Source organism: Nicotiana attenuata, unplaced genomic scaffold, assembly GCF_001879085.1.
Source record: "Nicotiana attenuata strain UT unplaced genomic scaffold, NIATTr2, whole genome shotgun sequence".
In the NCBI taxonomy this organism is placed as follows: Eukaryota; Viridiplantae; Streptophyta; class Magnoliopsida; order Solanales; family Solanaceae; genus Nicotiana; species Nicotiana attenuata.
This window is the reverse complement of record NW_017674096.1, coordinates 21,628-47,673: the sequence shown is the minus strand read 5'-3', so window position 1 is coordinate 47,673 and position 26,046 is coordinate 21,628. Positions and strand designations below refer to the sequence as shown.

General features: G+C 42.3%; 1 protein-coding gene across 1 annotated transcript; it reads right to left on the bottom strand.

Annotated features, from left to right (window-relative positions):
- Positions 1-304: 304 nt before the first annotated feature.
- LOC109217998 (zinc-finger homeodomain protein 9-like) lies at positions 305-1,956 on the bottom strand. Its single transcript, XM_019382307.1, has one exon. It carries the CDS (start codon positions 1,671-1,673, stop codon positions 597-599), a length of 1,077 nt encoding a protein of 358 aa, XP_019237852.1. The 5' UTR covers positions 1,674-1,956; the 3' UTR covers positions 305-596.
- Between the last annotated feature and the right edge of the window lie 24,090 nt (positions 1,957-26,046).

Sequence of the window (26,046 nt, the reverse complement as noted above, 5' to 3'; positions counted from 1 at the left end):
AGCACTTTGTGCTTCTTAATCACAGACAAGAATCAAAATGAACACTCCCCCTACCCCAGGTCCATAGTCCCTACCCTGCATTCCTCTCTCTTTTCTCTGACAAATAGCCACAGAAACAAATACAGTATCTAATTGCAGACATGCAAATTTGTAACTTAAAGCAAACAACAGAAAGAAAAAAAAGAAAAAAAACAGAAGGAAAAGGAATAAATGCTCATCAGACAAAAGCAAAAATGGTAGAAGAGGGTAAGTGAAGATTAATAACAAATCCAACCAAAAAAAAAGATTAATAACAAAGAACGTGTTTGAATAAACTAAGTACAGTAAGATATAAAAAGTAATTACGTAGCATAATTTACAAAGGCAGGAATCAAAAGGAAAAATTAACAAATTAATTTGCTCGTTGGAACAATCTTAGTTTCCATTCTTATCTTCATAAGCTGAGCACTGATTACTGAACAAAGAAAAAAAACAGTTCTAAAAAACAAATAAACGTGACTAATAATAGCTAGTACCAGCCTCAAAGATTCTCTCTTCCTTGCACTAATTCTAATTAAAACCTTATTTATCCATTTTTCACTCATATTCATCTAAGATCAAGACGAAGAAGAAGACCCATTAGTAGCGCCAACAACATTAGCAGTACTAACACTTTTAATATGGTCAATAATCTTGTTGTCGTCATTGCTGCTTTCGTGATGGTGAAGGTGAAATTCTGCTGAGTCGGTGCTGTTATGATGATGACTGTTGTTATTTCTACTAACAATACAAAAACCATTAACGACGTTAGTACTGTTACCATTGTTGTTGATGTTGATGTCGGCGAGGTGGTGTTGATCTAATTTCTTCCCAAAAGTGTTCTTGTTATTGTGCATCCATACTTTTAAAACACCCTTTTCAACTCCAATTTCGTTGCAGAAACTTCTCACCAGATCTTCATCTCGCTTCTGCATTTTCCACCCAACTCTTTCTGCAAATTCCAGCATTTTCACCTTCTGATCCGGAGTGAATTTCGTCCTGAAACGCTTTCTCCCGTTAGAGTTACTAGTATTTACTACCGGGCTTGATATGGGGTTATGATTTTTTTCGCCAGAAAAGCCAGCACTTAAGGCTAAGAGCATGTGAGGTGCAGAAGCCGGGTAATAAGCTGAAGAAATCGGCGGTGGAGATGGAGAATTCGGGCTGCTGTGGTCCCCACGAGGAAGCGGCGGAGGTGGTGGAGGAGGATGGTGACGGTGGTGAGGTTGGTACTCAAGAGCTGCTGTTGCGATAGGTGGTGGTGGGATGACAACAGGTTCTTCCGGTTCACGGCGGTGGAAATTCCGGTGACAGCCACAAGCGGCGCATTTAAGAGATGTTGGGTCAGCTGGGTTAGCAGTAGGAGAAGGCATAAATTCTCCACAGCCATCAACCGCATGGCCACCTAAGCTAGCAGCATGATTCTTGAGACATTCTTTGTAAATAACGACAACAGGATGATGATGTTGAAAGAGATTTTTGCGTTTAAGGACACCATTACTGAAAGAGAAAGGCTTAGGTTTTTGGATCTGAGTTGGGGTTTCAATTTCAGCTTCTGGGGTTTTGATATGAGCTGATGTAGTAGTAATGGTGGTTGTGTTGGTGAGTGTAGGAGTAGAAGTAGTAGTAGTAGAAGTGTTATTGGTTAAGTCCATGGCTGAAAAACATCTAACTCTTTCCTTTTTCTCTTAAGAGTTGATGATTAGATTTAGGGTCAAGATTTCATACAAAAAAGAAGCATCTTTATTCATATGGGAAAAAGGTTAATAGGGTAGGAAGAAAAGAAGAAGCTTTAGTAAAGAGAGAAGTGAGGGGATGAAAAAGAAATGAAGGTTTTGTTTTTGGTTTTGTGTTGATGAAGATGATGATGATGAGGGATGACTAGTGATGACCGTAGATAATAAGATGGGATCTTTCTTCTTTTGATCCCTCAACTACTGCTACACTATTATTTTGGGTCCTTCTCATATTTAGATAGATAGAGTTAATCTCCAACTTATTAATTGGATGTTTTTCGACCTTTACATAGAATTCATGTTATATTTATATTCCATCTAATCTATCTCAATTTCAGTGGTACTGTGATATTGACATTTTAGAGAATTTTGCTCCTTTATCGTAGGGCTAGTAGCTTGTAATTTTGGAAATTTATGTTCTAAAATTAATCTTAGATATTTGTGTGGCAAAAAATTATTTTATTAAGAGTAAAAGGAGAATTATAAAGTTAAATCATTTTTATATATAAGAGAGATAATATTTTTTTAAGGACAAGCTAAAATAAAACGTTTATAAATTGCACATTACACAGTTAATAAGTAACGAAATTTGGGGAGATTGACAAGTAGCATATCATATATACATGTTAGTTGAAGGTTAGAAGTGTGTGATCAGATATTATAAGGACAAAAATAAGTTTATCAACAATTCAGGGACTGAAGTGCAAAATCTTCTAATAAAAATCTTGATTTTGTGGTTGTCCTTCTTAACCACTAGTGTATTTTGACCTTGGTTCCTAATCTAATCTATGGTTAACCTGCAGCTGCACCTGACCCCACCCCCCACTTGCTAGTTTTAGACTTGGTGTCATGTGTGTCATAAATACCACTGCTCAGTTAATTGCTTATGGCAATACTTTTGTCGTCTTCTCATTTTGGATAATGCTACTTACTAATTAAGTAATCTAATGTTTAAGTTAGAGGAATACAAAGTTATCATACTATTAGCAAAATCTTCACCTGATATGTTCCAAATTAATTTAAATGATTATACTTTTTTAACTAACTAATTTCTGCAATCTAACTGCACTTATAAAAAGGACTGATGAATTGAATTTAATCATTTTGGATTCCATGGTCAAGTAGGGTCAATTAGGCGATTAATTACTGTCATCGTTTAATTACAATGTGTCCCATCTACTGACATTAAATTGATACAGAAGACCTATAGTATTATTTTGACTAAACTCTCGGTTGGGGGAGCATGGGGTGAAGTCGTCATTAAACAACTATAGGAAATAATAGCTGTGTACATTGGTTGAGGGCATAGGCAGTTCTCATCTTTCGTAATTTTGAATAATATTCATTTAATTATGAGTTACTTTTTAAGATCTATTAATCGAATGTTGTGGATAAAATTTACTTTATAATTAATCTTGTAAGTTGAGTTAGGTTTAGTATTATTTTTTCAATACATATTGTGCTGATTGCAGTGTCCTAAGTTCAAATAGTGCTACTTCTTTTTTGGCTAATTAATCAGCCTACTTGTTGGGACATGATTATGTATTAGGTAGAGATAATTATCGAATGAGTAATAAAAACTGTAAAAATGAAAACGAATTTGGAAGGTTGTATTAATTAAGCCAGCAGCGCGGGTTTGTTTTCTGAGAATAGTAAATTAACCATAGGAATGGAATTTACTGCACGTCTGATGCATTTACTCAACCAACCTTATTTGTCAAAGTTGTCAGTTGGAAAAGCAGAGCATGAAACCAGAGCCAAATTTACAAGACCTTGACTCAATGGTTAATATTATCATACACAATACAGTTTGTCACATTACCTATATAACTAATATAATGAATATACTTTATGTTATATTTTTAATTATATGTATACTTTTAAATCAATAATAGTTTGTACGATCAAGTATGTTGCGTACATACTATATATAATAAGTATCTAAAGTTAAAAATTGCAAAGGTGAATTTGAAATTCGAATTGTGTTTTAACAATAATTTAACTTAAATAAAATTAAAATTTTGAGTAAAAACTATTATGACAGTTGAAATATTAGACATAACTAGTAACTTAGTATGTGAAGTTATTGAATTTCAATATTTGCAAATATGGTTATATTACTCACAAACATTGAAATATTGGCTTAAATATGTATTTAAAGTAAAAATAATCCTTCACAAATCTTCATTAACTTTTTTTAAAAAAAGCCTCATGGTCAAATATAATCTCAACTTGTACGACAAAAATTTCAACTCAAAACACCTATTATATATTTAGTCTTTAGAGAAAATTTCAGAGACTTCTCCTCAGGTTTAGTTTTAAAACATTGACTTCTCTGGTGGTTCACGTATTAGAGTTTTCTTCCTCATTTTAATTTTTTTTTGTAATAATTCTTTTAGCTTATTTATTATAAATAATAAATTACAATTTAAAATATATTTTTTTTGATTAATTTTATGAACAAGGAGGTTGAATGAACTAAATCCTAAATCAATAGAATTCATTAACAACTGGCGGCACCTATGAAATATGCTGCCATTAGGGATACACAATGATAATCTTGATATTCCAAGTTATCAATGGGATAGAGGTTTATTTTTATTTGTAACAGTAAATGTGTTTCTTTGAACGTTGAGCAAAACTGACATTGTATAGAGTGGAAATCGGGGCACCCCGATTTCATTCTTTGGTTAAAAACGAGATGCCACGTCGAAAGGCCAGGACGTCGAGTCCGGGATCGAAGTTGATTTCCAAGATTGAGGTCGACATCACTAATCGAGGTCAGAAAAGGGCATACTTCGAGATGATGCCGGTATAGTCCAGTAACGTAAAGAGCGAGATATCCGCGACGGATCAAAGATAGTGGTGTGAATTTCGAAATGGATTGATCTTCGGCGGTTAATCAGTTGTTAATATGATTTCCTACTATAATTAGAAGTGTACCTTGTTTAGAACACCTCTATTATATAAGGAGGAATCCCAATCATTTGTAGGCATAATGATTGACTAATAAGAATACGCACATCCACCGCTCTTTTTATCTTGCTTACAATTCGTTACTGTTCATCATTGTTGTTTCATCTCTTTATTGTTATTATTATTGCTCTATCTCGAGACTATCTTGAATCGAGGTCGAGACTCCACTCACATACTGGTTTGATCTATCCTATCGCCTAATCTATCTATTTAATTCTTTTTTTATCAATTGGTATTGGATTGAATCACATATCCTTAAAACCACAATATAAGTTTAATTGTTACTCGAATTTTAGGGTAAACAGTTTGGCGCCCACCGTGGGAAAAAGGATAATAGTGATTGTTCGGTGCTGATTCTAATAACACACATTATTTCACTCTTGTTCTTGTCAAATATTTTTGCTTTCAGGTTAAAACATGTCAAACTCACAAAACGCCCCGCACATGGTGACAATGATCTCGAGTTTCACGGGGAGAACGACAATGTAATTGCTCCAGGAGCCGAGGTGCCACCGGTTAATCTCGGGGAAGCACCAGTTGTCGATCCGGTCGACGTCAGTTCGCACGTTGCTTTAAATGCGGACCTAGGCGCGGACCCAAAGGGAGTGTAGGCAGGGAAGGCCGATCTGGTGACCGAGGTACACAGGGCAGAGGAGACGGAGGAGTTAGTCTCCAGGTGATATTCAAGATGTTATAGGCTCAGCAGGCTGCTGTTGCTCAGCTTCAAAATCTACATAGAACTCCGAGTGGGATTGAATCGAAAATCACTCGTCGTACCGAGCCAGTGCCAGAGAGGTCGAATGGTAACGATCGGGGACCGATCCTGCAGTGATGAAAATGCTCGGGGAGCTCACCAAGAGAATCGAGTCAGGAGAGAAGAAAATCGAAGCTAATGATAAAAAAGTGGAGACATACAATTCTCGAGTTGATCAGATACCGGGGGCATCACCAATCTTGAAAGGGATGGATTCGAAGAAGTTTGTACAAAAGCCGTTTCCTAAAAGTGCGGCTCCGAAGCCTATTCCAAAGAAGTTTCGTATGCCAGACATACCCAAATATAAGGGGACCACCGATCCCAACGAGCATGTTACTTCATATACATGCGCCATCAAGGGAAACGATTTAGAAGAATGATGAAATCGAATATGTGCTGTTGAAAAAGTTCGGAAAGACCCTTTCAAAGGGAGAAATGATTTGGTATCGCACCTTGCCACCAAATCCATCGACTCATTTTCCATGTTAGCAGATTCTTTCGTAAAGGCACACGCCGGGGCCATAAAGGTCGCAATAAGAAAATCAGACCTTTTCAAGGTAAGACAAAGGGATAATGAAATGCTGAGGGAGTTCGTGTCCCGATTTCAAATGGAACGCATGGAGTTGCCACCGGTCACTGATGATTGGGCCGTTCAAGATTTCACCCAAGGGTTGAACGAGCGGAGTTCGATAGCATCACATCATTTGAAACAAAATTTCATCGAGTATCCAGCTGTAACGTTGGCAAATATGCACAGTCGATATCAATCGAAGATCAGGGTCGAGGACGACCAATTAGGAGCCCCTTCCGGGTCAATACATCCAAAAAGGTCACAGTTAAAGCCAGAGGGACGTCGACAGGGAGCCAAGGTCGAATAGAGAACGATATCAACCATATACCACAGATCGAAGGAACAATGGTTCGGGGTGCAATTTCGCCCAGAATGATCGAAGAAGTGATCGAGGATAGAATTCTCGGGGACTTATGAGCAAAAGTGGTTTTGATAAGTATGTCGATCCACAAAGGAACCTCGGTTATCAGAATATGACTTTAGCGTCGATGCATCGGGCATTATATCGGCAATCGGAAAGATCAAAGATACTAGGTGGCCCAGACCTATACAGACTGATCCTTCCCAAAGAAACCTAAATTTGATGTGCAAGTATCATGGCACGCATGGTCACAGGATCGAGGATTGCAGGAAATTAAGGGAGGAGGTAGGCCGTCTATTCAATGAGGGCAACCTTTGAGAGTTCCTCAGCGATCGAGCCAAGAATCATCTCAGAGAAAGGGATGCCAACAAGAAAAATGAATAGGAGGAACCCTAACATGTCATTCATATGATCGTCGGTGGGGTCGACATTCCACATGGACCCATATTCAAACGCACTAAGGTATCAATCACTAGGGAAAAATGAAACCCGAGATTATGTGCCCTAAAGCTCCTTATCATTCAACGACGAAGAAGCAGAAGGCATTTCTCAGCCCCACGACAACGCTCTGGTAATTTCTATCTTATTAAATAAAGTTCAAGTTAAGCGTGTCGTGGAGCAGCTCGGCCTACAAGATCAAATCGTGCCCGCAGCTTGGGTCTTAAACTGCTTCAATATGGCCAATGAAACTACTAAAGGGGAGATTATTCTACCGGTGAACGTGGCTGGAACCATTCAAGATACCAAGTTCCATGTGATCGAGGGCGACATGAGGTACAATGCCCTACTCGGAAGGCCTTGGATCCATAATACGAGGGCAGTCCCTTCGACTCTCCACCAAATGATGAAATTTTCGACGTCGGATGGTGTAAAAACAGTATACCGGGAGCAGCATGCTGCAAAGGAAATGTTTACGTTCGACAAGGTAACATCGATATCGACGTTATCAACCTTGGAAAGGTCGAGCATCAAAGGTAAACAAGAAGCCAAATAGAAATCACAGCCACCAGCCTCGACCGAATCGGGGAAGCAGGAGATAGAAGTAGAAGAGGAGGAGGATTTTCTAACCCCTCGAACCTTTATTGTCCCCGAAGATTCTGATGCCACCAAATCAACGGTCGAAGAGCTGGAACAGGTTATATTGATCAAGTACCCGCCCGAGCGAAAGGTATACTTGGGAAAGGGATTAACTCCCGAACTCAGGAAAAAGCTTATTCAATTTCTTATTGATAACATAGATTGTTTTACTTGGTCCCATTTAGGCTTGAAAGGGATCCCACCGGAGATAATGAAGCATCGGCTAAGCCTGGACCCTAGGTTCAAACCGGTGAAGCAAAATAGAAGACCCCAGTCCGAGGTAAAGCACGCATTCATAAAGGACGAGGTAACTAAACTTCTCAAAATAGGGTTCATTCGGGAGGTGAAATATCCCGAATGGTTAGCCAATGTAGTCGTAGTCCCTAAAAAAGGGAACAAACTTAGAATGTGTGTAGATTATAAAGATTCAAAGCCTGTTTGGATAGGCTTAAAAGCTGGTCAAACTAGCTTTTAAGCCCTTTTTAACTTCTGGAAGTGTTTGGCAACTAGACAAATGGCTTTAAAAAAGCTAAAATCTGTTTAAAAAAAGCCAAAACCAACAAGTTGGTAAACCCAACTTTTTCTAAATTGGCTTAAAAGCTATATTGCTTTGACCAAGGATATTACATTCTTATCCCTTATAATTTTTCTTAATATCGAAATTACCCCTCAGTACAAAACTTGAAATTGTTGCTGTCTTCTTCCTCCTGAAATTGGAGCATCTACTTTCTTCATTTTACTCTTTTTCTTTCCCATTCTTCTCCAGATGGTAACGATTTGTTTACTCCCATTTTTTATTTTTTACTAAGTTTCTTTAAAATATTAATTATTATTTTCGTTTGCTTTCTTCATACCGAAATGTTTGACGAAGTACGAAAATACAAATTAGTTTTTCTCCTAAGATTTTTGCTACTTGAATACAGAACATTTAATACGATAACTACTATAATAACGAAATTAATTTTTTAAGAGATAATGCCTTCTGATAGTTTCTGCGAGTTTTATCTCGAGATTTCTAATTTATATTCTTTTCCTGAGGTTGTCTTTTTTCAACAAGTGACACTCGTGAGCACCATTTGAAAGGTTTTCGACATCCTTAAGGCAGGTAATTTAGAATAATGGTGTTAATTTTCGTTTGCTTTCTTCATACTACTTTTAGTTTTATAAATTGAAAGTGTATTAAAATATTAATTATTATATATTTATATTATTTGGAACAAAATATTATAGTAATAAGCATCTTTATAGGTTTAACAGATTTAAGGATATTTCAGTAATTTTAATAGAAAAAATGCTTACTAACACTTGTTTACCAAACACTTCAATAGCTTTTTTTCAGCTCTAGCACTTTTATCCAACCCAAAGCTACTCGATTCACATTGGGTGACGATGGAACATTATACAGAAGGATATTCGATGGACCATCGGCAGTATGTTTAGGACCAGGAGATACCGATTATGTTTTACGAGAGGTCCATGAAGGCACTTGTGGGAACCACTCCGGCGCCGAATCATTAATTCACAAAATCGTTAGAGCAGAATACTACTGGGATAGCATGGAAAAAGACACTAAGGAGTTTGTTCGAAAATGTGATAAATGCCAGAGGTTTGCACCGATGATCCACCAGCTCGGAGAACAACTTCATTTAGTCCTATCCCCATGGCCATTCATGAAATGGAGGATGGATATTGTCGTCCCTCTGCCATCGGCCCCAGGTAAAGCTAAGTTCATTTTATTTATGACTGACAATTTCTCTAAATGAGTTGAAGCGCAGGCGTTCGAGAAAGTGAGAGAGAAAGAGGTTATAGACTTCATCTGGGATCACACCGTATGTCGATTTGGAAAACCCGCCGAAATGGTGTGTGACAATGGAAAACAATATATCGCCAGCAAAGTAACGAAATTCCTCGAAGACCACAAAATAAAAAGGATATTATCAGCGTCGTATCACCCTAGTGGGAACGGACAGGCCGATCGGCGAAAAAGACTATCATTAAAAACCTAAAGAAAAGGTTGAACGAAGCTAAGGGGAAGTGGAGAGAAATTCTACCCGAAGTCCTTTGGGCATATCGAACAACATCAAAGTCCAGTACATGGGCAACCCCGTTCTCTTTAGTATATGGCTCCGAAGCCTTGATTTCAGTCGAAGTCGGGGAACCCAGTGCCAAGTTTTGACACACAATAGAAGAATCAAATCACGAGGCTATGAATACTAGCCTCAAAATATTGGATGAAAAACGAGAAGCCGCACTTGTTCGAATAGCTGCACAAAAGCAATGAATCGAAAGATACTACAACAGGAGAACCAACCTACGTCACTTCAGAGTCGGGGACTTAGTCCTAAGGAAGGTTACCATCAACACTCGAGATCCTAATGAAGGGAGCTCGGCCAAAATTGGGAAGGACCCTAACAAGTCCTCGACATCGTCGGAAGGGATCTTATAAGCTTGGCTTGATGGACGGCGAACAACTGCCAAATAATTGGAACATAACACTTCTCAAACGGTATTATTGCTAAGATGTTCGATCGAAGACATCGAGACATCAGGTTTTAAAGCACGCATTGCACTATTTTTCCCTTAGATCGATTTTTGTCCCAAATGGGTTTTTCCGGCGAGGTTTTTAACGAGGCAACAATTATGTTCTACATGAGGAAAATTCAATAGTATCCAAGGCTTCTTTACAATCAACCTCGAATACAGGGGGCATCATCCTCGGATGTTATATTTTCGAGGAAAATACTTCATGTCAAAGGGTCTCGATAGGGAAACATTGTAATGGGCCAAACGGTCGAATGAACTGTGTCCATATAGATTAGTCGAGCGCCGATGGCAAAACATGTACGCATGTACAAATTATTCAAAGAAGCATTCTTTCTATATCAAACATCTCGTGTCTTAAAAAAAATCTACTATACGAGCTCCATACTTGTAATTTTGTGAGAAATGGTTCAAGGGCCAAGCGCAGATATACCTCGAACACTCGGGGACTATCGTCGACGATCGACTTATTCGAGTTATCTAAACTCAAATTCATAAGACCGCAAAGAGGCACCCCTCGATCTATAGGCCAAGGCCATAATTCTCGGGGACTAACACTTCGAACAAATTCGAAGTCTTATTGGGGAATAAGCCCAAAAGGCATACCCAAAGGCTATGGCCGAATTAATGCGCTCGGAGACATCCGAATCTCGCCTTCGAATTCTTTGAAAAACCGGTTAAAAAAGGCTACCCTCGGCAAATAATCAAAAGGGCTTCGATAAAATCAGCCCTCGAAAAACCTTAAGAGGTATCAAATTATCTTAACACAAACGTGCCAAGGCACAAAAAGCAGAGGGGTTTCAATCGACATCGAACCTTCAAAAAACCCAATGGGTAAAAAATACATGCAAAGGCATAAAGAAATTTTTACTAAGTATTTTAAGCCGAAAAGGGAAATAATAGCCATCTTTTAGAGTCCATATTGGCCCAATCTAAAAATTCTAAGGGCCAATACACTTAGAGTTAGAGATCTTGTTCTCGCTCCATCCGAACCTAAGGGTTCGACTATTCCGAGCCCAAACAAAAACTAACTTGACTATGGCTCGGGGACTCATTATTATTCGACACAAACCTTAAAGGGCTTATGCTTCAAGTTCGAACCTTATTCGAACTCGACTATTGTGACTTCGAGGAAGCCACCCAATACCAAAATATCGGACGCATCGTTCAAAGCATAAGACTGTGCTAAAATTTACAAGGCAAAAAACGTGTTTGAAGATAAAAATTGAGAAGGCAGTCAAAAGAAAATTTCCTTTATATATTGATGAAGAAGGATATGTACAAGAGATCGACAGAGGTCTTACAAAAAAGAAAAAGAAACTAAGTCCTAACTACGGCCGGGGGCGACCTCTTCATCGAGGGCAACTTCTCATTCGGGCTCCTCGCCATTGTTGGAATCGCCTCGACTGCCTTCATCATCATCAACTTCATCATCGGAGGAGGCAAGCAGCTTGACATAGGCTTCAAGCCCCTTGTCTTGGGCTATCTCCTTAGAGAGGTCAAAACCTCGAGCATGGATCTCTTCGAGGGTCTTCCTCCAGGATTGGCACTTCGCCAAGTCAATGCTCCATAGCTCTCGATCAAAAGCCTCCCTTATCTACGTTTGAGCAGCCTCGGTATCGGCCAGGTACACGGCTATGGACTTGTCAGCCATGACCTTCGTCTTCTCGACCTCCGCCTTGGCCTCTGCAAGCTCAGCTTCAAGTTCTTCGATCCTTTGGTACTAGGCTGAGCTTTTCTCTTTAATGCTACGAAGTTAGACCTTGGCCGATACAGTTTGGCTAAGGTAGCCTCTTTCTCTGCGACGAGGCGGTCCATGTTCTCCTTCCACTGATCATAGCCAGCTTTGATTTGATCGACTCCCCCCCCCCAGAGCAGCTCGATCCTCTCCACAGTTGGGTCGAGTCCGTACTTTTTTAAAAGGATAGTTACCTGGTCATCTAGATCGGCCTCTTCCAAACGAGCCTTGGTCAAATCCGCTCGAAGGTCCTATAGGGCTTCATCCTTTTGACCGCAAAGAAGCTTTAGAGAGTTCCTCTCTTTTGAGACTTTTTGGAGCTCGTTTTCGCACTGACTCAGGTCGGCTCGAGACTTGGAAAAGTCCTATACAAAAGAAAAATGCAAGTCAGACTTAAAGAAAAAAGAGTAAGGAAAGGAATCACATCAACTAATGCCTACCCGAGATAGGAGACGTTGAGCCTCTTCAAAGAGGATGGACGCATCATTAAGATCAACTGCATTATCGACCCTGGTAAAACAATCCTGGAAGGGATCCTCTTTATTGGGGACTTCGCCTATGTTAGGGGTCTGTAGAGCCCGAGCGTCCCTTATAGCCTCCTCAAAAAAAGCCGATAGAGAAGGAGAGTGACCTACTGTCACAACCCCGAGAGAATCGCTCAGGGCGCCCTGTTCAGCCCTAGGGGTCTCCGAACCGTCCCCCTCCGGTATTTTCGTTGATAGCCGAGGGATAACCTCAACCTCTGGCGATTTGGGGGCTTTGCCCGAATCTTTCTTCAAGGCCTCCTCATCATGAGGCCGGGTCTCAATAATCACCTCCGGCTTGGAAGGCTCGGCGGCCTCAATCGGCTTCTTTGCTCGAACCACCAGCACCAAGTCATCGCCCTCATCTTCCTCTTCTTCTTCCCCCACCTAGCAGATCGACTCTATAGTCAGAGGGATGACATTTCTCCTGCGTCTTCGAGCTGGAGCCATTTTAGGTTGGGGATCTTCGGACTCCGAGACCCTCTTCCTCTTGTTATCTTTCCCCAACTTTGGAATTGGGGACTCGACCCCTTCCGCGGGCGGAGCCAGCCTCATTTCAGCAACATCTCCTAGGCCTTCATAAAAGGGAGTCAAGTATAAATAAAGAGAAACTTTTCAGAAAAAGGCATCGAAAGCGTACAGGAGAAGCTTACCGTGATTCTTGGCCTCCCATCTGCCCCTTGCCAAGTCTCGCTAGTAGGGCTCGGCATGGGAGGAAGTCGAAGCCAACTTCTAAACCTAGTCTTTGAGGTTGGGGACCGCGTGAGGCATTCAGGCAATCGCTGCATAACAGATGAAAGTATTAGGAGAAGCAAAAAATAGAGTACGAAGACTAATGGGTAATAAATCACTTACGATCGGGGTTCCACTTCTCGGGGAATGGTAGTTTCTCCTCTGGGATGAGGTCGTAGGTCCTTACCCGCACGAACTGGCTCATCCAACCCATATCCTTATCCTCATCTTTGCTCGCAAAAAAGGCCTTCGTCGCTCGGCGTTGGAGCTTGATCAACCCTAAAAAAATCCTAGGTCGGTATAACCGTATGAGGTGGTTGAGTGTGAACTCCAGCCTCTTGGCCTTGCTGGAAAAGAAGCGGAGCATGATCACTATACACCAGAATGAAGGGTGAACCTGGCCGAGGTGACCTGATACCTCTTGCTAAAGCCGGTAATTACTGGTTTGATAGGACCCAGTGTGAAGGGGTAAGTGTAGACACTTAGGAACCCCTCCACATAGGTGGTAGTGCTCTCTTCAAGAGCGGGAATTTGTACCACGACCTTGGCACCCCAGTTACAGTCTCTCTTCACAGCCTCGAGATGGCTCGTCGTTATCGAGCAAATGTATCTCGACACGTGTTCACATCGGCCAGGGATCGATGGAGGGTTCTCGACTTTGAAGTTAGATTTTAAGACACAAGGGCTCGGAACATACTCATGAGGGAGCGATTCCACCGGCGTTTTATCACTGGCCGAACGGGAAGAAAAGGAAGAAGCGTTCTCCTTTTATGGGACGATCTTGGAGGTTTTCGCCATTGATTCAGGCGGAAGGAAGCGAAAAGAAATGGAATTTTGTATTTTTGGTACTAACAAAGCTGACTCAATGGGTGGTGAAATAGAAGAGATGCAGAGAGGAAGAGACTTAGAAAGCTTGGTGAAGGTGGAAGTAAAGTTTTGGTTCAACCAAAGAGCCTGTATTTAAAGATTCACAGTGACGGTTCGGTGGCGCTAGTGGCCAACCACCCACTGACAGGCATTAATGATTTGGGGAACTGTACCGACGGAACATTTCGGTCACGTCCGTAGCTTACGTCATAAGGAAGACATCATGTTCGAGGTCTTCAGGAATCGAGGCTCAAGTCATTTCTATTCATTCTATTCTAAGAAACGCAGGGACTGTCTGTATACGGTGGAAATCGGGGCTACCCCATTTCATTCTTTGGTTAAAAATGAGATGCCACGTCGAAAGGCCAGGATGTGGCGACCCAAAGGGTCATCACCTGTTTTCTCATTCATTCAGTGCTTTCGAGGCCTCGAAAACCTCATTTAGGGTTGCCTCGATTTGTGTGCGCAGTCCGGGCGCGTAGCCGAAAAGCTTAAATATGAATTCCGCGTGAAAAATGCTAAATTTTGATATTAATATGAATATATTTGACTTCGGTCAATATTTTGGGTAAACGGACCCGGACCCATAATTTGACGGTCCCGGAGAGTTCGTAAAAAATATGGGACTCGGGCGTATGCCCGGAATCAAATTCCGAGGTTCCAAGCCCGAGAAATGAATTTTTGAGTAAAATTGTTTTCTGAAATTATTGAGGAAACTAGAAATGAAATTTGATTAAAAGACTGTGGTATCGGGCCCGTATTTTGGTTCCGGCGCCCTGTACAAGTCTTATATATGGTTTAAGCGCTTTCTGTAAAGTTTGGTTGAAATCGGACGTCGTTTGACGTGTTTCGGACTTAAAATGGAAAATTGATGTTTTATGAAAATTTGGAAGAATTCATGAGTTTTGAGGCTTGATCTGTTGTTTTTGATGTTATTTTGGCGATTTGATCGCACGAGTAAGTTCGTAGGATGTTTTTAAGGTTGTGTGTATATTTGGTTTGGAGCCCCGAGGGCTCGGGTGAGCTTTGGATAGGCCACGGAGTGCATTTCTGAACTTGGAAATTGCTGGTGTGATCTGACCTGCAGGCTTCGCATTTGCGAAGCATGGCTCGCAATTGCGAAGAATCCTTCGCAAATGCGAAGGTGCTCACATTGCACAGGGATCGCAAATGCGATCATAGCATCGCAAATACGGAAGCTGGGACTTTCGCAAATGCGACACTTTTGTTCGCAAATGCGAAGTCCCCAAATATGCCAATGGTTCGCAAATGCGAACTTTTTTTTGCAATTCCCAAAGTAGCAGGTCGGGGTTCGCAATTGCGAGACCCAGTTCGCATTTCCCACATCTTTAACCTGCATTTTTCATACTTAGACGAATTTCAAGTCATTTTTCACCCCACTTTCAAAATACAACTCCTTAGGCGATTTTTCAAGAACAAGTTTCATCCCAAATCATTTGTAAGTAGATTTTTACTTAACTCTTTCAATCATTAACATCATTTAACATGTTTTCAACTTAAAATCAATGATTTTCATGGGAGAAATTGGGGGTTTTGGGTAGAACCTAGGTTTTTTATAAATTGGGGATTTGGACCTCAATTTGAGGTCCGATTTTAAAACAAATTGCATATTTGAATTCGTGGGGGAATGGGTAACCGGGTTTTGGTTAGAACCTTGGGTTTTGACCACGTGGGTCCGGGGGCGATTTTGGAATTTTTGGGAAAAACTTTGGGAAATTCATTTTTATGCATTCAAATTGATTCATTTAGTGTTTATTAATGCAATTAAGTAATTTGTGGCTAGATTCGAGCGGTTTGGAGGTGGAATTACGGGGTAAAGCCATAGTTGAGGCTTGGGTTGAGTTCAAGGCATCGAGGTAAGTGTTTGGTTTAACCCTAGCTTGAGGGAATAGGAGTTGAGTCTTATTTGTAACTTGCTAACTGTCGAGTACGATGTATAGGCATGGTGACGAGTATCTATACAGTGGTGTCTAGCATGACCGTGAGTCCTTATTTGCGAATAGTTTGGTTGTTGTTATGCCTTCCATGCTTAAATGATGACTTCTATATGTTAGTAAAGACCTTGTGAAAGAAATTGTGATCTTGAAACTTCGTGGAGCATTGGCTCGGGTTGAAATACAAATTGTGAAGGTATATGAGATAAGTAACTCTTTGGAGCATTGGCTCAAGTGATAATGTGAACTATGAGATGAAAGTGAAAGAAAGAAAATATTTAATGATTTATTCCCTTGCCGGGACGTTGTTGGTTATTGATATTGTACCCTTGCCGGGTTTTTAATTGTTGTTTGTGTTCCCTTGCCGGGATTTTTGTTATTGTTTATTTATTCCCTTGCCCTTGTTTATTTTTGTTGATTGTGATTGTGACACCAGTCTTGGGTAGAGGCTTATATTGACTACTCCGTGTTTTATTCAGTTTCTATAATTAAGACTTCCGTTATTATTTAATTTCGTTGTGTTATATTGTTGTCATAAATTGTTAAAAAGATTTTTTTATTAATGGAAAAGTAATTAAAATGGCTTGCCTAGCTACTACGAGTAGGCGCCATCATGACTCCCGAGGGTGGGAAATCCGGGTCGTGACAAGTTGGTATCAGAGCACTAGGTTACATAGGTCTCACAACTCACGGACAAACTTGGTAGAGTCTGAGGGATCGGTACGGAGACGTCTGTATTTATCCCCCAGAGGCTACAGAGTTAGGAAAAGTTTCACATTTGTTCTTTCTAGTCGTGTGGTTTTGTTTCTCAATGCTAATTGGCTTTCTACTCTGTTCTTTCGCAGATGGCGAGAACACGCTCTTCTTCATCTACCGATCAGCAGTCCGAGCCCCAGGCAGCTCCTTCTAGGGGCAGAGGGCGAGGAAGAGGCCGTGGTAGAGGCCGAGGCAGGGGCAGAGCTCAGCCCCAAGCAGCAGCACCAGCGGCGGAGCCTCAGGTTGACTTTGAGGAGGAGGTTTCAGCCCCAGTCGCAGCAGTTCCGGTGGGCCCAGCTCAGGTCCCAGAGGGGTTTATTGCTACCCCAGTTCTTCAGGACACTTTGGTCCGGTTGGTGGGCCTCTTGGAGAGTGTCACCCGAGCAAGATTGCTTCCTGTAGCACCAGCCACTTCTCAGGCTGGAGGAGGAGCCCAGACTCCTGCTACACGTACTCCGGAGCAGGTAGCTCCCCAGGGTCAGATTCCAGTGGTTCTGCCAGCTATGGCAGTTCAGCCGGGGGTAGTTGCTCAGACCGGTGATGGAGCGGCCATGTCCGCAGATGCTTTGTGGAGGCTGGATAGGTTCACCAAGCTCTTCACTACTACATTCAGCGGTGCTTCTTCTGAGGACCCACAGGATTTCTTATATAGCTGCCATGAGGTTCTTCGGAACATGGGCATTGTTGAGTCCAATGGAGTTCATTTTGATGCATTTCGCCTATCGGGATCCGCCAACACTTGGTGGAGAGATTTCTGTTTGCCAGACCAGCAGGGTCGCAGTCTTTGACTTGGGATCAGTTTTCAGAGTTGTTCCTGAAGAAGTTTCTCCCCGTTACTTAGAGAGATGCTTATCGGAGGCAGTTCGAGCTCCTCCAGCAGGGTTCTATGACGGTCTCTCAGTATGAGACCCGGTTTATTGATCTAGCTCACCATGCTCTTGTCATACTTCCCACCGAGAGAGAGAGAGGGTGAGGAGGTTTATTGATGGTTTGATTCAGCCGATTCGTCTCCAGATGGCTAGGGAGACTGGTACTGTGATCAGCTTTCAAGAGGCGGCCAATGTGGACCGCCGAGTTGAGATGGTTCTATCACAGTGGAGTGGTCACGGGGGAGACAAGAGAGCCCGTCATTCCGGCAGATTCAGTGGTACCTCATCTGGAGGTAGAGATTTATATGGTAGAGGCCATCCTCCTAGGCCCTTTCAGTCGGCCCTTCAGGTTTCTCACGGTACATCAGGTGGCCGTGGTTCTCAAGCATACTATTCTGATCAGCAGTCACTCAGTGCACCGCAGGCTCCTATCAGCGCACCGCCACTTTAGAGTTTCCGCGGAGGCCACTCAGGTCGACAGGGACAGCAGACTCAGCAGCTGAAGGCTTGTTACACTTGTGGTGACACGGGTCATATTGCCAGATTTTGCCCTCGAGCACCGAGCAGTTCTCCGCACCAGGATTCTCGTGCCATGGTTCAGGCACCAGGTGCTCCACAGCCATCCTAGCCAGCTAGGGGTTGGGGTAGAGGTACTAGAGGTGGAGGTAGAGGTCATAGAGGTGGAGCTCAGACCGCCAGGGGTGGAGGTTAGCCAGCAGCAGATCGACCTAGGGATACGGTTCAGGGTGGTGGGGCCCAGCCCCGTTGTTATGCTCTTCAGGCCAGGCCCGAGGCTGAGGCTTCAGATGCAGTCATCACAGGTACGGTTCTGGTTTGTGATCGAGATGCTTCGGTACTATTTGATCCAGGGTCTACGTATTCTTATGTTTCATCTTATTTCGCACCATGCTTGGTCATGCCTAGTGATGCCTTGGGTGTTCCTGTATATGTGTCTACACCGGTGGGGGACTCTATCATAGTCGACCGAGTCCGTTCGTGTGTTGTAGTGATTGGGGGCCTTGAGACCCGTGTACACTTGTTGCTCTTAGATATGGTTGACTTCGATATCATATTGGGTATGGATTGGCTATCACCCTATCACGCTATCTTGGACTTCCATGCCAAGACTGTGACCTTAGTTTTACCAGGTATGCCTCGTTTAGAGTGGAGAGGCACTCCAGGTTATTCTACCCGCAGCGTTTACGTGAAGGCTCGACGTATGATCGAGAAGGGGTGTCTGGCCTATTTGGCCTATGTCCGTGATTCCAGTGCTGAGGTTCCTCCTTTAGATACTGTGTTTATTGTCCGGGAGTTTCCATATGTTTTCCCTTCAGACTTGCCGGGCATGCCACCCGACAGGGACATTGATTTCTGTATTGATTTGGCTCCGGGCACCCAGCCTATTTCTATCCCGCCATATCGTATGGCCCTGTCGGAGCTGAAGGAGTTAAAGGACCAGTTGTAGGATTTGCTAGAGAAGGGTTTCGTTAGACCCAGTGTCTCTCCTTGGGGTGCGCCTGTGTTATTTGTCAAGAAGAAGGATGGGTCAATGAGAATGTGTATTGATTACCGGCAATTGAACAAGGTAACGATTAAGAATAAGTATCCACTACCGACGATTGATGATTTGTTCGACCAGCTTCCGGGTGCTAGGGTATTCTCCAAGATTGACTTGCGATCTGGCTACCATCAGTTGAGGATTAGGGCATCTGATGTCCCTAAGACAGCTTTCCGTACTCGGTATGGGCATTATGAGTTCATGGTCATGTCATTTGGGTTGACCAATGCCCCAGCAGCATTTATGGAGTTGATGAACCGAGTGTTCAGGCCATATTTGGACATGTTCGTGATAGTCTTTATTGATGATATTTTGGTGTACTCCCGCAGCCAGGAGGAGCACGAGCAGCACCATAGAGTGGTTCTTCAGACTCTGAGGGATAGTCAGTTATATGCCAAGTTCTCCAAATGTGAGTTCTGGCTGAGTTTAGTAGCATTTCTGGGTCACGTTGTATCAGCGGAGGGTATTCAGGTGGACCCGAAGAAGATTGAGGCAGTCAAGAACTGGCCTAGATCAGCATCAGCCACAGAGATTCGGAGTTTCTTGGGGTTGGCAGGCTATTACAGACGGTTCGTGGAGGGATTTTCATCTATTGCAGCCCCGATGACCAGATTGACCCAGAAGGGTGCCCAGTTCAGATGGTCGGATGAGTGTGAGGCGAGCTTTCAGAAGCTCAAGACAGCCCTGACTACGGCACCGGTGTTGGTTTTGCCCACAGGATCAGGGCCTTATACAGTTTATTGTGATGCTTCCCGTATTGGGCTTGGTGCAGTGTTGATGCAGGATGGCAAGGTCAATGCCTATGCTCCGAGGCAGTTGAAGATTCATGAGAAGAACTATCCAGTGCATCACTTAGAGTTGGCAGCCATAGTTCACGCCTTGAAGATTTGGAGGCACTATTTATATGGCGTGGCCTGTGAGGTGTTCACTGATCACAAGAGTCTTCAGTACTTGTTCAAGCAAAAGGAGTTGAATTTGAGGCAGAGGAGGTGGTTGGAGTTATTGAAAGACTATGATGTCACCATTTTATATCATCCGGGGAAGGCCAATGTGGTGGCCGATGCTTTGAGTAGGAAGTCAGTCAGTATGGGCAGCCTTGCTTATATTCCGGTCAGTCAGAGGCCGCTTGCTTTGGATGTTCAGGCTTTGGCCAATCGATTTGTGAGGCTGGATATTTCTGAGCCTAGCCGAGTATTAGCTTGCACGGTCGCTCGCTCTTCATTATTGGAGCGTATCCGTGATCGGCAGTTTGATGATCCCCATTTGTGTGTCCTTAGAGACACGGTGCAGCGCGGAGGCGCCAGGCATGTTACCTTAGATGCGGATGGAGTTTTGAGATTGCAGGGGAGAGTTTGTGTGCCCAATGTGGATGGACTTCGAGAGTTGATCTTAGAGGAGGCCCATAGTTCCCGGTACTCTATTCATCCGGGCGCTGCGAAGATGTACCAGAATTTGCGGCAGCATTATTGGTGGCATAGAATGAAGAAGGATATTGTTGCATATGTGGCTCGGTGTTTGAATTGTCAGCAGGTTAAGTATGAGCATCAGAGGCCTGATAGTTTATTTCAGAGGATTGAGCTTCCCGAGTGGAAGTGGGAGAGGATCACTATGGACTTCGTTACCGGACTTCCGTTGACTCGGAAGAAGTTTGATGCAGTTTGGGTCATTGTGGATAGGCTGACCAAGTCAGCGCATTTCATTCCTGTGGCAGTCTCCTATTCATCCGAGAGATTAGCTGAGATTTATATCCGGGAGATTGTTCGCCTTCATGGTGTGCCGACATCTATCATTTCGGATCGGGGTACGCATTTTACCTCGCGCTTCTGGAGAGCAGTTCAGCGAGAGTTGGGCACACGGGTCGAGTTGAGCACAACATTCCATCCCTAGCGGAGTTTGGAGGTTCATGGGATCAATTCTTGCCTTTAGCGGAGTTTGCCTACAACAACAGCTACTAGTCGAGCATCCAGATGGCTCCTTATGAGGCTTTGTATGGTAGGCGGTGTCGGTGTCCGATTGGATGGTTTGAGCCGGGAGAGGCTCGGTTGATAGGTACGGATTTGGTTCAGGAGGCCTTGGACAAGGTCAGGATCATTCAGGATAGGCTTCGTTCAGCTCAGTCCAGGCAAAAGAGCTATGCAGATCGTAAGGTTCGAGATGTAGCTTTCATGGTTGGTGAGCGGGTATTGCTCCGAGTGTCGCCTATGAAGGGCGTGATGAGATTTGGGAAGAAGGGAAAGCTTAGCCCTAGGTACATTGGTCCGTTTGAGATTCTTGATCGAGTGGGAGAGGTGGCTTATAGACTTGCATTGCCGCCTAGCTTATCAGCCGTGCATCCAGTTTTTCATGTATCCATGCTTCGGAGGTATCACGGCGATCCAGCCCACGTGTTAGACTTCAGCACTGTCCAGTTGGACAAGGATTTGTCCTATGAGGAGGAGCAGGTAGCTATTCTAGACCGGCAGGTTCGTCAGTTGAGATCCAAGAGCTTTCCTTCTGTTCGTATTCAGTGGAGAGGTCAGCCTCCCGAGGCATCGACCTGGAAGTCCGAGTCTGACATGCGGAGCCGTTATCCCCATCTTTTCCCCGACTCAGGTACTTCTTTCTTTTGTCCGTTCGAGGACGAACGGTTGTTTTAGAGGTGGAGAATGTGACGACCCAAAGAGTCATCACCTGTTTTCTTATTCATTCCGTGCTTCTGAGGCCTTGAAAACGTCATTTGGGGTTGCCTCGATTTGCATGCGCAGTCCAGGCGCGCAACCGGAAAGCTTAAATATGAATTCTGTGTGAAAAATGCTAAATTTTTATATTAATATGAATATAGTTGACTTCCATCAACATTTTGGGTAAACGGGCCCGGACCCGTGATTTGACGGTCTCGGGGGGTCCGTAGAAAAATATGGGACTCGGCGTATGCCCGAAATCAAATTCCGAGGTTCCAAGCCCGAGAAATGAATTTTTGAGTGAAATTGTTTTTCTGAAATTATTAAGGAAACTAGAAATGAAATTTGATTAAAAGACTGTGGTATCGGGCCCGTATTTTTGTTCCGGCGCCCGGTACAAGTCTTATATATGGTCACTGTGAAGTTTGGTTGAAATTGGACGTCGTTTGACGTGTTTCGAACTTAAAACTCTAAATTTGAAAGTGTATGAAGTTTGAAGAAAAACTAGGGATTTTGAGGTATAATTCGTTGTTTTTGATGTTATTTTGGCGATTTGATCGCGCGAGTAAGTCCGTAGGATGTTATTGAGGTTGTGTGCATATTTGGTTTGGAGCCCCGAGGGCTCGGGTGAGTTTTGGATAGGTGTCGGATTGCATTTTCTTATTTTTGGAAAAAGCTGGTTCAGCTGATCTGCAGGATTCGCATTTGCAAAGCCAGAGTTCGCATTTGCAAATGCGAAGGTCCAGCTATCGCAAATGTGAAGGCTGGTTCGCAAATGCGAAACCAATCTAGGCCGGCCAAGGTTCGCAAATGCGAAGCCAAACATCGCAAATGCGATTGTCACTGGTTCGCAAATGCGAGACCCAATTCGCAAATGCGAAGGTCCCCTGGGTGGCCTGAGTTCGCAAATGCAAAGAGTAATGTCGCATTTCCCAAGCCTGCAGGTTCGCATTTCCCATATCCGCAGCCCAGCAAATTTCATACTTAGACGAATTTCAAGTCATTTTTCACCCCACTTTCAAAATACAACTCCTTAGGCGATTTTTCAAGAACAAGTTTCATCCCAAATCATTTGTAAGTCGATTTTTACTTAACTCTTTCAATCATTAACATCATTTAACATGTTTTCAACTTAATATCAATGATTTTCATGGGAGAAATTGGGGGTTTTGGGTAGAACCTAGGTTTTTTATAAATTGGGGATTTGGACCTCAATTTGAGGTCCGATTTAAAAACAAATTGCATATTTGAGTTCGTGGGGGAATGGATAACCGGGTTTTGGTTCGAACCTCGGGTTTTGACCACGTGGGCTCGGGGGCGATTTTGGAATTTTTGGGAAAAACTTTGGGAAATTCATTTTTATGCATTCAAATTGATTCATTTAGTGTTTATTAATGTAATTAAGTAATTTGTGGCAAGATTCGAGCGGGTTGGAGGTGGAAATTCGGGGTAAAGCGATAGTTGAGGCTTGAGTTGAGTTCAAGGCATCGAGGTAAGTGTTTGGTTTAACCCTAGCTTGAGGGAATAGGAGTTGAGTCTTATTTGTAACTTGCTAATTGTCGAGTACGATGTATAGTCATGGTGACGAGTATCTATACATTGGTGTCTAGCATGACCGTGAGTCCTTATTTGCGAATAGTGTGGTTGTTGTTATGCCTTCCATGCTTAAATGATGACTTCTATATGTTGTAAAGACCTTGTGAAAGAAATTGTGATCTTGAAACTTCGTAGAGCATAGGCTCGGGTTGAAATACAAATTGTGAAGGTATATGAGATAAGTAACTCTTTGGAGCATTGGCTCAAGTGATAATGTGAACTATGAGATGAAAGTGAAAGAAAGAAAAGAGTTAATGATTTATTCCCTTGCCGGGACGTTGTTGGTTATTGATATTGTACCCTTGCCGGGTTTTTAATTGTTGTTTGTGTTCCTTGCCGGGATTTTCATTATTGTTTATTTATTCCCTTGCCCTTGTTTCTGATTGTTGATTGGGTGAGGAAGAGTGTTAAAGCACGAAGGGTGATGCCGTGCACTGTTTGTTTATGGTAAGAAAAGAGTGTAAAGCACGAAGGGTGATGCCGTGCATTGTTTGCTTATTATGAGAAAGAGTGTTAAAGCACGAAGGGTGATGCCGTGCCGCACGATGTACCATTCCATGCCGATTCTATTGATTATGTGAGGAATGAGAGTAAAAGCACGAAGGGTGATGCCGTGCACATGTATTGCTTGGTGAGGACGAGAGTAAAAGCACGAAGGGTGATGTCGTGCACTGGTTGAGTTTTGTTTCATTACATACTATTGAGTTGTGCTGTATTCCTTTATTACTGGACGACTCTTATTTGGAATTTATTATACTCCCCACAGCATGTTTCCCCTCCCATATTGTTTATCTGTTTTGTATTTCGATTCCGCTGCATATATATATGAAATTGCATAGGTTTATATGGTAGTCTAGTCTAGCCTCGTCACTACTTCGCCGGGGTTAGGCTAGACACTTACCAGCACATGGGGTCGGTTATGCTGATGCTACACTCTGTGCATTTTTTTGCACAGGCCCAGGTTTCGAGCAGCAGCAGCAGCATTAGCACGGGAGCAGGCTTTCAGTATCGTGAGACCCAAGGTAGCCTTGCAGGCGTCCGCAGGCCCGTCGTCTCTCTCTTATTCTCTTTTTAGACTGTTGCCTCTTTGTATTCGAGACAAACAACTTATGTGTTCTTTCAGACCCTTGTATTTAGAAATTCTTAGCGGTTCGTGAGTATTGTGACACCAGTCTTGGGTAGAGGCTTATATTGACTACTCCGTGTTTTATTCAGTTTCTATAATTCAGACTTCCGCTATCATTTAATTTCGTTGTTTTATATTGTTGTCATAAATTGTTAAAAAGATTTGTTTATTAATGGAAAAGTAATTAAAATGGCTTGCCTAGCTACTACGAGTAGGCGCCATCACGACTCCCGAGGGTGGGAAATCCGGGTCGTGACACAGGACGTCGAGTCTGGGATCAAAGTTTATGTCCAAGATTGAGGTTGACATCACTAATCGAGGTCAGAAAAGGGAATACTTCGAGATGATGCCGGTATAGTTCAGTAACGGAAAGAGCGAGATATCCGCGATAGATCAAAGATCGTGGCGTGAATTTCGGAATGGATTGATATTCGGTGGTTAATCAATTGTCAATATGATTTCCTACTATAATTAGAAGTGTACCTTGTTTAGCACTCATGTATTATACAAGGAGGAATCACATGCATTTGTAGGCATGATGATTGACTAATAAGAATACGCACATCCACTGCTCTTTTTTATCTTGCTTATCGTTCGTTAATGTTCATCATTGTTGCTTAATCTCTTTACTGTTATTAGTATTGCTCTATCTCAAGACTGTCTTGAATTGAGGTCGAGACTCCACTCACATACTAGTTTGATCTATCATATCGCCTAATATATCTATTTAATTCCTTGTTTATCAACTGGTATTGGATTGAATCACATATCCGTAAAACTACAATATAAGTTTAATTGTTACTCGAATTTTAGGGTAAACAGACATCTTTGTGTTGAAAGAACTTGGTTCTATCGAAAAGGTCCGCTAATCCAATTATATCGATTGAGGCTTTTAGCTTTTGGTTTACCCTACGATCGAATAACAATTGAATTTATACGCGGTTTAAAGGATATGTGGTATAACTTGGCACAAATTTAAAATAATAGATTAGTATTGAAATAGACAATTAAAGAATAAATGCAAACCACACAAACTGAAACAGCCTTGACTCCCGAATTCAGTCACCCTTGAACCAAATATATACCGATCGACTTAAGAACAAAATAACAAGACAATGGTAACTAGAGAATGACAGTATATTGCTTTGTATTGCGTGAATATGATGATCTTTACCAATGATCAGACTCCCCTTTATATAGTAGGGGAGTCCTTCTCTAAGCACAATTCTATATGAGGTAAGAAATCCCATGATTGGCAAATTAATCGGCCTCTTCTTGATACGTGCCGGGACTCGCGTCGTGATCCTCGCCCAATTGCGGATATGTCGTCTTTCCGTTATTCAACTCGGTGTTGATACCCAATTTTTTCCTATAATATTTTTAAAAATACATATATACCTTCAAAACTATGCATTAGCATAAATGTACATTTTTCATAGTTTCCATATTTTTAAATTAATTTATTCTAGTATTTTATTTATAGAAATGATTATAAAATTGCATCACAAATGGCTTTATAACATTTCATTGATTTTGCAATTGTAGCCCACGTACACATCACTGCAAGATTTTACCAGAAATTGGTCCCTTATATTTTTAAAATATTGAATAATTATTTTGAAGCACTTCTA